This window comes from Brassica napus, chromosome A5 (genome assembly GCF_020379485.1).
Source record: "Brassica napus cultivar Da-Ae chromosome A5, Da-Ae, whole genome shotgun sequence".
Lineage (NCBI taxonomy): Eukaryota > Viridiplantae > Streptophyta > Magnoliopsida > Brassicales > Brassicaceae > Brassica > Brassica napus.
This window is the reverse complement of record NC_063438.1, coordinates 7,874,042-7,886,703: the sequence shown is the minus strand read 5'-3', so window position 1 is coordinate 7,886,703 and position 12,662 is coordinate 7,874,042. Positions and strand designations below refer to the sequence as shown.

The window sequence follows — 12,662 nt, the reverse complement described above, 5'->3', positions numbered from 1 at the left end:
TGAGCCGTCCTATGAAGATCCACGCCTGGCCAGATTTACTTGCACCATGTTGAAGATCCATTGCAAGTCTTTCCTCTATAGTCTGCATAATTGTTTAATAAACCGCTTTCTCCGGGATTTGAAACCTGGATTTCCTGTAATCTGCAATAAATTGCATAGTCTGGGATTTGAACCCCAGACCTGGATGTAGAAGCCTTTAAACCTTAACCAATAGGCTACGGTGCTTCCACAATAACTTAGAAGTTAGAACTGTCTTATTCGCATCATCTTATTCGCATCATACATGAATAATAAATACTAGGTAATAACCCGCGCCTTGCGCGGGATGTGATTATTAGTTTCGTTATTTTTAATAAAAAAGACAATAAATCTGTTTAATCTAGATATTAGTTAGGTTTTACGTTTTTTTGTTTTTAATCTTCTAAAATATAACTATTATTTTAAATTAATATTCATTTTAGTTTATTCGGTTAAAACATTTGATTTTTAGGTTTTTTCGGATAAAAACCTAAAATTAATATTATATGTTTATTTTTATATTATGAAGTTTAGATAGTCGTCATGTCGAACCAATAGTTTCATATTATAGTTTTTAAAAAGATAATAGTTTAAGAAAAAGAAAAAAAAAATTATTAAGACAAATCATTTCACTACAATTTGGTCAATAGTGAAAGAAACATTAAGAAAAAATATTTCAACTTTCAAAAAAATTAGATACTTCAGCTGTGGTGAATACTTAGTTATAAGATGCTCACATCAAGGTGCACATGTATATTTATGTAAAAAGTATATAAAAATAGTTGAAAAATATATAAAGATATTGTTAATTAATATTAAATGACATTTTTGTTTAGAATAATACATGAAAGATAAAATTGAAATTTATTTAAAATAAAAAAGACCTTGACATTGGTCATTTTTTCATCAAAAGAAAATAAAATTACATTCGTAAATAGGGGTGGACACATATCAAGTATCTGGATATTTGGAAGCATTTTTGTCGATTCGATTTTAGCCACCTAGATATTCGGTGACTCGGATATCCGAAATGTTTTAGAATTTTAAAGAATATTCCATTTGATTCGTAAATAAAATAAAATTTTAAAAATAATTTAATAATAACATTTTATTACAAAAATAAAACATTATATAACCTTTTAATTCTAGTACCTAATATAATAAATTTATATTGTAAAACTGATATAAAGTATAATATATATAACATATATATATACTACATATATAAATAAAATTACATTCGTAAATAGGGGTGGACACATATCAAGTATCTGGATATTTGGAAGCATTTTTGTCGATTCGATTTTTAGCCACCTAGATATTCGGTGACTCGGATATCCGAAATGTTTTAGAATTTTAAAGAATATTCCATTTGATTCGTAAATAAAATAAAATTTTAAAAATAATTTAATAATAACATTTTATTACAAAAATAAAACATTATATAACCTTTTAATTCTAGTACCTAATATAATAAATTTATATTGTAAAACTGATATAAAGTATAATATATATAACATATATATATAATTCTTTTCATATATGTATATATATGCATATAACATATCGAATTAGATATATGTTCCTAAAAATATTGGTATTAGTGATTTGCTTCTTTTTTGGATATTGTATTTTAGTATTTGATTTGTTTCGTAGAGTTTCAAATATCAAGATTTTTTGGTTCAAATCAAAACGGATAACAAATCGAATCAAAATTTATGAATATTTTGCTCAATTTTATCCGTAAACAATAAAAATAATATATATATAGTTTAGCTTTTGATTCGTTATCTATTTTTATTCGAACCGAAAAATCCAGAGTTTTATTGGAACTATGTATGTGAGTTTTATATTAAAAAAATCACAAAGTACATAGTGTGAACACATTTATGATTATAGTGTGAACGTGTTAGCATATTTATTATCAAATCATTGTGAAACTGCCACGTGTCTATTATAATGTGAATGCATTTATTACAATGCTTTTCTTTTAATATATAAGAGATTTTAATTATTGAGATGATATATATCTTGACATTTTACTCGTAACACCTTTCTTTTTTTCCTATAAGGGAACAAAACTCTTTTTAGTGCGTTTGCCCGTAACCCTTTCTTAGAACGGGGAAAACCCATTTGAGATTTTTAATGTATGATTTGATATTTTTAATGTATGATTTGATATTTTTCTACTAAAAGAAGTTTTTTATAATTTTTATTTATGAGACATTTTTACTGTTTCTTAGTTAAAAGTTAAGAGACATATCTTATATTATACTAAGAATTTCACCCTAAAAACATGCATTAATGTTAATGCTTTTAGAATGCAAATTTATACATTACTCATTACTATTCTCTTAGAACTGCAAATGTATACATTACTCATTAGTACGTTAGATCTAACATCTACTTAATTACACGTAGACGTGCATTTGCTCCATGCACGTGCTAAAACTATAAAAGCAAAAAAAACATTTTACGTGAACTTGTATTTGTTTTGGTAAAACGTAACCTTTTATATTGACCATGTGTTCTCTAATGTTTTCTTAATCTGTCAGAGCTAAGGTACTTAAAAACGAGAAATACTCCAGATGAATGGTTTGATTACAGTGGCAGAAAAAATGTAAGCTTTACATAAATCAAAATTAATTTATGCAGATTTCAACAAACTTTCGGTTGGAGGACTAACTAATTCTGGTTATGTAATTAACTGAAGATATAGTAGTAGAAACCATATTTTATACTTTGCATATGCGATCTTTAAATTTTACATATATATAAGGATGTATAATAAAATAGTGTATTGGACTAATTAATGAGAAATATATTAATTGAAACGAGCTAACGAATGTAGTCGATCGAAGAATTAGATATTGTTGTGAAAAATCTGATTTTGGATCGATCAAATAGATTCCGAAAATAGTTTTTCTCGACACCTGAAAACACACAAAAGCCTCGGCGTTGTTTGTATAATCATGTTTCCTTGGACAAACCACATTAGGAGAAGGATAATATCAACTTTAACTAAAAAGTCTAAAAAGAAAATTAAGAAAATCTAAACCACTTAAAATAAGAAAACCAATTGAAGTAAATGTTAAAAGAAGGATTGAAGTTGCTGTTATGTTGGCGCCGATGACATACATAAGAAAAAATTGATCTGTATGTGTATACACGCGACAAAAAAACATGTTCGACCTTTTTAATCAAGAATTCGGTTGAAAAATAATCGACCGACTTTCCGCAGTCGCGTTTTGTAAATTCATGAGAAAATAGTCAGAAATTTTTCCAAAAATTTCTAAAACATATCTTTATTTATAAATATCTAAAACATACTTTTTTTATACCAAAAAATCATGAGAAAAATAATCAAAAATATTGGTTGAAGGTGGTGAAAATTTTCCAAACATAGCTATACCATATATTATGTTACAAAAAAAAGTGATCACAAGAATAATACAGAAATTTCCTATAAAAATTATTGGTTGATAATTAGATATGTTTTAGAATTTAATCATATAAAATGTGCTAGTGTGTTTTTTTATAAGCAAATGATACCATCTTCCAAATTCTAAATAAAGAACTTGAAAACCAAAAATACTGCAGCAAGTAAAGTATATGACACCATCCGACGAAGATATAATATTTAGGAAGGCCCATTAGTATAGTATTGGGCCTCAAAATATTAAATCAGATATTGCTAGTTTTTATAATTTTTCCAAATCTGTAGACTCTCTTACTTTTTGGGGCCTTCCCTTGTCTGCACTGTATATGTAATAATGACATTCAAAAAAGATCAATCATTGTCACGTTGCCAAAAACTGGCCCACACAAAAAGATCTGTTTGTCTTATCGAAAGAAGCAAATTCCAAGTTTGCAATGACTTCAAAGTGCTCATGTCCAATGACTTAACGAAAACTCTGCTCCCACACGGTCGCATATAAAACTATCATTACCTCCTCGGTGACAGTGACCATAACCTCTCACTTCTCAATTTTCACCCTATGGATCATGCTGAACTTCAACAAGTCGGAGGATCCCGACACCTGGTGGCCATGCCCTGGCCCGGAAGAGGCCACATCAACCCCATGATGAACCTTTGCAAACGCCTCGTCCTCCGAGACCTTAACCTCATCGTCACATTCGTCGTCACCGAAGAATGGCTCGGCTTCATCGGATCAGACCCGAAACCCGACCGGATCCGTTTCTCTACTCTCCCTAATCTCATCCATTCCGAGCTCGTCCGTGCCAACAACTTCAACGGCTTCGTCGACGCCGTCCACACCTTATTAGAGGAGCCATTCGAGCGGCTTCTTGACGGCCTCAACTCTCCTCCTCCGACGGTAATAATCTCCGACACTTACGTTGTATGGGCCGTGCGTGTCGGGGAACAGAGGAATATTCCGGTGGTTTCTTTCTGGACTATGTCGGCCACGATTCTCTCCCTCTTCCTTCACTCCGATCTTCTCATTAGTCACGACCATGCTCTGTTCGAACCATCAGGTAGCAAAGACCTCCTTTTACTCCCGTTCAGATATTTATAAATTTTGGTTCGGATAATCTTTTAAAATTATTTTAAATTTTATTTTTAATTCATATATACTTGAAATTGCTTGATATGGTGGAAACTCAAAAAGATTGATGTTCTAACTGTTATTGAATATAGAAGCAAAAGAAGAGGAGATTGTAGATTACATACCCGGTCTATCTCCGACCAAACTCCGAGATCTTCCGCCACTGTTCAACAGTAACATCCTCCAAGTCTTCAAGAAAAGCAAGTTATGTTTCAATGAGCTTCCCACAGCTAAGTGCCTTCTACCGGTCCTTTGATACCATTCCAAGAACTCTCCGTTGAAAACAAACGTAGCAAACCTGATTACATCAGGTGGCTTGATGGGCAAGCGAAAAGTTCTGTGCTCTACATATCTCAAGGGAGTTTCCTTTCAGTCTCGGAGGCCCAGATGGAGGAGATAGTGGCAGGAGTGAGAGAGAGTGGAGTTCCGTTTCTCTGGGTGGCTCGTGGGGGAGAGTCGAAGATGAAGGAGGCTCTTGAAGGTAGCTCGGGGTTTGTGGTGAGCTGGTGTGATCAGCTGCGTGTGCTGTGCCATGCAGCTCTGGGTGGGTTTTGGACGCATTGCGGGTTTAACTCGACTTTGGAAGGGATGTATTCAGGTGTGCCAATGCTGGCGTTTCCGTTGCATTGGGATCAGATTCTGAATGGGAAGATGATTGTTGAGGAGTGGAGGGTGGGAATGAAGATTGAGAGGAGGAAGAAGACGGAGTTGTTGATAGACAGAGAAGAGATCAAAGAAGTAGTGAAGAGGTTAATGGATAGAGAGAGTGAAGAAGGGAAGGAGATGAGAAGAAGGGCTTGTGACGTCAGTGAGATATGTCGAGGAGCTGTTGCGGAAAAGGGGTCGTCTGATGCTAACATTGACGCTTTCATAAGGGATATTAACAATAGGGGTTTTTGCCAAAACTAACCCACAACTTGATTTTAATTCTAAACATATACCCAAACTTGAATCAAATGCAAAACTAACCTAAAAGCCTAGTGAAATTACAGTTCAGCCCCTTGTGACAAAAAAAAAACAGAAGCCATTTTTACGAATATAGCCCCAGTAAATCGTCTGAGTCGTCTGAGATGTTGGAAGTCGTCTGGACGACTGAAGTGTAAGTCGTCTGGTACCAGTTTATTTTAAAAATAATTTATAAATCTTGTAAAAAAATATTTTGATGCGAAAAAATAAAAATCAAGTAATTATAAACAGTTTTAACTGATATAAATTAAGATATGATAAAATTGATTTGTTTTGAAGATAGATGAGTGGAAGTAGTGAATCATGAAATACTTTGGTTTAGGAGTTTGGCAAACATATGTTGTAGTATTGTATGTATTGTTAGGGTTAGATTTTGGAAAACTAAAATGTTTTTTTCAAAAATTAGTTTTCACCTATATGTGTTTATTTATGTGTATAGTAAACACTTTTCAAGTTTGATTTGGTTTTATGAAGTGTTTAATTAGATAATTAAGTTTAGGGGTTATGTTTAGGGTGTGGACGACTTATATTTCAGTCGTCTGTTGAATAATTTACCATGACGACGTATAATTCAGTCGTCCAGACGACTTACTTGTAAGTCGTCTGGAAAGTCTTCTATTTTAGTTTCCCGCTAAAAATATTTAATTTCCTGCTAAAAATATTAAACTCTTCTGGACGACTTACATGTAAGTCGTCTGTTTTAATTTCTTCACCAGACGACTGAAATGTAAGTCGTCCAGGAAGTCGTCTGAGTCAAAAATATTTAATCTAATTGGATTTTTTGTCTCCCTATATAAAGAAAAATTTACACATTCTCTCTCCTCCTCTCAAATGGCTGCAACAAAAATGTAATGTTCATCATTCTAAAACTCTCCAACCTCTCTCTAATCTCTTTGACTTGAAAACACCAAACTTTATATGAATTTTTCAGTTTTGTCTCATGTATTTCTTATTAATCTATCTCTTTTGCAGGTTTTTAATCAAATGGTACTCATCTTCCACTAATTTAGAGGTAGATCTATTAATTTTAGATATGTATTTTTGTGTGTTCTATAAATGTAGATTTATCTAATCTTCCACTCATTTTCTCTATTTTTAAGTCATTTGAACGTGTTTGAATATGCAGGTTTTTCAGATCTGGATTTGATGTGCAGGTTTTTCAGATCTGGAAGACATCTGGGACGACTTACCTGTTAGTCGTCTGGAAGTCGTCTGGACTTCTTGGAAGTCTTCTGACAAAGTCGTCTGGACTTCCAGGAAGTCGTCTGGACTTCAAGGAAGTCGTCTGGACTTCTAGGAAGTCGTCTGGACTTCTAGAAAGTCGTCTGGACTTCTAGGAAGTCGTCTGGATTTTTCTGAGCGTTTTGGTAAGTTCTTATGTCTGATTTTTCTTCATTTGGTAACTTCTTGTTGTATAAAGTTCTTACTTTTTTCCCAAACTAAAACTCTCCAAACCCACTCTAATCTCTTTGACTTGAAAACACCAAACTTTATATGAATTTTTCAATTTTGTCTCATGTCTTTGTTACTAATCTATTTTTTTTTTGCAGGTTTTTAATTATTTGGTACTCATCTTCCACTAATTTAAAGGTAGATCTATTATTTTTAGATATGTATTTTGTGTGTTCTGTAAAGGTAGATTTATCTTATCTTCCACTCATTTTTTCTGTTTTTAAGCCATTTGAACGTTTTTGAATATGCAGGTTTTTCAGATCTGGATTTAATATGCAGGTTTTTCAGATCTGGAAGACTTCTGGGACGACTTACTTGTTAGTCGTCTGGAAGTCGTCTGGAAGTCGTCTGGAAGTCGTCTGGAAGTCGTCTGGAAGTCGTCTGGAAGTCGTCTGGAAGTCGTCTGGACTTCCTAAAAGTCGTCTGGACTTCCTGTAAAGTCGTCTGGAAGTCGTCTGAACTTCCTAAAAGTCTTCTGGCAAAGTCGTCTGAACTTCCTGGAAGTCGTCTGGACTTCTTAAAAGTTGTCTGGTCTTGTCTACTCAAGTGGAATCCAAGCTTGTCTTTGTAGATGAATGATCTATAATAGTTTTGTTTGTGGTCTGTTTTATGAATTGCATGTATACTCTTTTAGTTGTGAATTTTTTGTAAAATCAGTAATAATGTTTTCCAAGATGTATTAAATGTGCTAACAATGTGTTTACACATTTACAAATCAATGAAATAATAGACTTCAGTAGCCTTTTTCTTATCTTTGGATCTCTCATATGCAATAATAAACTCCAATGGCCTTTTTCTCATCTTAATAAACAAGAATGTTGGTAAGAGATGGAAACAAACAATAGTAACTAGTCAAAGCATATCATATTTTTTATAAGTTTGCATTGAAAAACTTAGTCAAATTTAGTAAAACTAAGGGAGAGAACATATTTTGTAAATATGAGTTTTACATATCTTGAAGTTACTTATCACTCTTAAAAATACAAGTTATTCCAAAACTAACGTAGAAGACTTAAAAACTAGTGGAGAAGACGCGGACGACTTCAATCTAAGTTGTCTAGACGACTAAACTATATGTCGTCTGGTCAACGCAGAGGTTATTTTTGCAATTGACTTTGAAATCTGTTATTTCGGACGACTAAAAGTTAAGTCGTCTACTATTGTTTGGTTAAAAAAAAACTCCAAAAAGCTAGACGACTTACATTTCAGTCGTCAGAGGTTAGTTTTGCATTTGACTGGATTATTTCAGAAGTTTGACTTTTTGGACGACTTACATTTCAGTCGTCTAGTGAAAATTAAAATAATAATATTTTTTAAAAGTAGACGACTTACAGTTAAGTCGTCATAGGTTAGTTTTGCAATTGAAAAAAAAACTTCAAGATTTAATTATATACAGACGACTTATAATTCAGTCGTCCACGAGACGACTGAAATGTAAGTCGTCCAGGATTTACGAGGTTTGACCAGAATCTCGGAAAAAAATCCTGGACGACTTACAATTAAGTCGTCTGGTGGACGACTGAATTATAAGTCGTCTGTGTATAATTAAATCTTGAAGTTTTTTTTTTCAATTGCAAAACTAACCTATGACTACTTAATTGTAAGTCGTTTACTTTTAAAAAAATATTATTATTTTAATTTTCGCCAGACGACTGAAATGTAAGTCGTCTGGGGAAGTCAAACTTCTGAAATTATCCAGTCAAATGCAAAACTAACCTATGACGACTGAAATGTAAGTCGTCTAGGTTCTTTGGAATTTTTTTTGAAACCAAACAATAGTAGACGACTTAACTTTCAGTCGTCTCAGGTTACAGATTTCAAAGTCAATTGCAAAAATAACCTCTGCGTTGACCAGACGACTTCCAGGTAAGTCGTCTACAACCAGATTAAGTCGTCTACAGCCAGACGACTTCCCAAGTAAGTCGTCTGACGAACAGATCTGGAAAAAAACTCGATGTCATACCTTAAATTGGTGAGATAAGTTCCTTAGCATACATAAGGCTTCTCCAAGCACACAGAATCACAAACGGAAGTCACCCACCCATAATCGTTAGCTTCTATGACTCTATGAACCATAAAAATTTTAGAATCAAAATTTGGGTTTTTTTAGCTCATTGTGGAGAGAAAGTGAGAGATATGTTGTGTTTAGTTCACAAGAATGGAAAAAGAAGAAGGGTAAATCGATTTTGGGAGCATTAAGAGCTTCAAATTGGTTGTTCATGGTGGTTGTGGTATTGATGACAATGGCAATCTTGTAATTACTTGAAGATGATGAGGGTGAGAGAGTAAAAATGTCATTTTCGAAAAAAAAGAAAAAAATTGATGGCATTTTCGTAAATTATATGAACTTGTGGGGTGAATTGGACAAAACCAATTTTCAAAAAAAAAGGAGTTTAGTTTTGTGTTTGACTTTAAGTTGTAGGTCAATTTTGCAAAAATCCCTTAACAATACAACTTAAGTCTCAGTGAGATTATCTTCACAAATGGTTAATCAAAATGAATTAAACTAAAGAAAAGAAAAGATGAGTTGTTAAAATTTGTTTAGCAAAAATGTTGGATCTGACTATCTGAGTCTACTACTATATAAAATTTTAAAGTTTGTAAAAGATACGTAAGTTTACTAGATTTTAAATAAGTCATTCCAGAAGATTTTGAAGTCTACCGAATAGAATTTGAAATCTGACAAATAGTATTGGAAATTGGTGTTTTGAAAATCTTGGTATAATATTTCAGTTATTGATATTTTGGATTTATAGCCAATCTCCTCAACTTTTTTTTGTTAATGGTGTTTTGCTTATTTAATTCTTTTTCAGACAATTCAACAACTATTTCAATTGATCAACCTAGAATAAAGAAACTATGTGATCAACCTAGAATCAACGTTAGAAAAATGAAAGGCTGTGTAAAAACTACTATTTGATATAAATCTCTTACATAACAATTCATGAATCCGTCGAATCTACCACAACATGTCAACATTGTTACAAAAAATGCAAACATATATCAAATTATTATCACCGGTGTTCTAAAATACGGTCTAGGCATCCGCCTAGGCGACGTTTAAGCGCTATACGATAACCAACCGTACTGTTTTTATGTTATACAGTGTTTTATGAGGATTTATATAATTCGGGCGAATAATAGCGTTTAGGCAGACATAATGTGGTCTATACAGACGCCAGTCGGATTTTAAGTATTAATATTCAAAAAATAAACTATTAATATTATTATAGTTTATTAATGTTATTATTTATATTACCCTTATATGATTGTAGATAATTAGTATAATTGTTGCAAAAATCATTTTAAATTTATCATCTTCATATATTTAAAATGGCTTTAATTTTTATAATTTAAAAGTATTTATATATGTTAAACTATATACTTATACATAAAAGTGGATTTAAAATATATTTATGTTCAGTTTTTTCAAAAATAATGTATATATGTTAATCTTATACTATATTTCGTGTAAAAGTATATATCCGTATATATCCGGTTAGGCGTCCGTTACGGCTAGGCTAACGCGTAATGCCTACCCCGTTGTAGAACATTGATTATCACAAACACAAGACCGTTAAAATCATATGACAATTATTTATTGATATACTTTGCTGCGTTTTTGTAAACGTTTCTCACACAAATGATTAGCTATACCACTATAGCTACTTACAAGCTCACTAACGTGTTGTCTTCTTGCTCTGTGCCCACCCATTAGTCTCTCAGTAAGCAGAACCACTCACTTCCCGCCCTATGGATCCTATCATACCACAACCGTTCGGAGTCTGCCACGTGGTAGCCATGCCTTGGCCCGGAAGAGGCCACATCAACCCCATGATGAACTTCTGCAAACGCCTCCTCCTCCGAGACCCAACCCTCATCGTCACGTTCGTCGTCACCGAAGAATGGCTCGGCTTCATCGGGTCCGACCCGAAGCCCTACCGTATCCACTTCGCCACTCTCCCAAACCTCATCCCCTCCGAGCTAGTCCGTGCCAACAACTTCACCGGCTTCATCGACGCCATCTACACCAACTTGGAGGAACCCTTCGAGCACTTACTCGACAGCCTCAGCTCCCCGCCTCCCACCGTAATCATCTCCGACACTTTCGTCCTCTGGGCAGTGAGTGTCGGCACACGGAGGAATATTCCGGTAGCTTCTTTCTGGACCGAGTCAGCCGCGATCCTCTCCCTCTTCGTCCACTCCGATCTTCTCGCAGCTCACGGCCATTTTCCGACCGAACCATCAGGTAAAGTTTCAAACACTTTTTTTAAAAATTATATATTTTTAAACTTTATTACTGTTTGAAAAATATATAAAGTTTCAAACTTTATTACTGTTTTATCGATGATTCTTGATTCTTGATTCTTGATCTTGAATATGGATTTTGTTTCTAGAGACGAAAGAAGACGAAGTTGTTGATTACATTCCCGGTTTATCTCCGACGCGACTCCGTGACTTGCCGGAGATCTACCACGGCTTCAGCCACCAAGTGTTCAACAAGTTTAAGCCTTGTTTCGACGAGCTCTCCAAAGCTAAGTATCTTCTCTTCCCTTCTCCTTACGAGCTGGAACCAAAAGCTGTAGACTTTTTCACTTCCAAGTTTGATTTCCCGGTTTACACCACCGGTCCGTTGATACCATTCGAAGAACTCTCTGCTGGAAATGACGTCATCAAACCTGAGTACATTCAATGGCTTGACGGGCAACCAGAAAGCTCTGTGCTTTACATATCTCAGGGGAGTTTTCTTTCGGTTTCGGAAGCTGAGATGGAGGAGACAGTGGGAGGAGTGAGAGAGAGTGGAATCTCTTTCCTTTGGGTGGCACGTGGGGGCGAGTCCAAGCTTAAGGAGGCTCTTGAAGGTAGCCCGGGTGTTGTGGTAAGCTGGTGCGATCAGCTGCGAGTGCTGTCCCACAAAGCTGTAGGCGGGTTTTGGACGCATTGCGGGTTTAACTCGACGTTGGAAGGGATATATTCTGGAGTACCGATGCTGACGTTTCCGTTGTTTTGGGATCAGTTTTTGAATGCTAAGATGATTGTTGAGGATTGGAGGGTGGGGATGGGGATCAAGAGCGATAAGAAGACGGAGTTGGTAAGGAGAGACGACATAAAGGAGTTGGTGAAGAGGTTTATGGATGGAGAGAGTGAAGAAGTGAGAGAGATGAGAAGAAGGGCTTGTGATCTTAGTGAGATATGTCGAGGAGCTGTTGCGGAAAGAGGTTCTTCTGATGTTAATATTGACGCTTTCTTGAAAGATATTACCAAGATCGTGTGAGCTTTATGTTGCATGTTTTAAAATTGTGATCTATGAGTATGTATGAGTTCGTAACGACTCGAACTTTGTCGAGATATGTATTAAATTTGTATGTATCATTTTTTTGGGAAAGACGGTACAGATGACTCTAAAATTTATATCAGTGCCAAGGACTAATTACAGAAACTCTTAAGCTAATCTCAGACCAAACTGAAAACACAACATAGCATATAGCTGACTAGTTGATCTGAATGCTTAGTGGTGATGGGGTTTGAAAGTGTGCAACCAGGGGTGAACATAAAACAAATCCAAAATCGAACCAAGCCTGACCCAAAAGATCCCCCCCCCATCTTGATCGGATTTGGTTCTAGAAATATACTCGAATGGGGTTACAGAAGTAGGTA

At 34.5% G+C, this 12,662-nt stretch overlaps 1 protein-coding gene and 1 pseudogene across 1 annotated transcript; both read left to right on the top strand.

Moving 5' to 3' along the window:
* The first annotated feature begins 3,976 nt into the window (after window positions 1–3,976).
* LOC106453655 lies at window positions 3,977–5,599 on the top strand (annotated as a pseudogene).
* A 4,755-nt stretch (window positions 5,600–10,354) lies between these two features.
* LOC125609417 (UDP-glycosyltransferase 87A1-like) lies at window positions 10,355–12,412 on the top strand. Its single transcript, XM_048780854.1, has 2 exons — window positions 10,355–11,253; window positions 11,402–12,412. The coding sequence occupies exons 1-2, from the start codon at window positions 10,758–10,760 to the stop codon at window positions 12,277–12,279; spliced, it is 1,374 nt and encodes a 457-aa protein (XP_048636811.1). The 5' UTR covers window positions 10,355–10,757; the 3' UTR covers window positions 12,280–12,412.
* Window positions 12,413–12,662: the final 250 nt, after the last annotated feature.

Excerpts from the sequence above, each read along its gene's own strand:
- LOC125609417 (XM_048780854.1), top strand. The coding sequence starts at position 10,758 with ATGGATCCTATCATACCACAACCGTTCGGAGTCTGCCACGTGGTAGCC. Across the intron at positions 11,254-11,401 it reads TTTTCCGACCGAACCATCAG|AGACGAAAGAAGACGAAGTT; the intron begins GTAAAGTTTCAA and ends TTTTGTTTCTAG.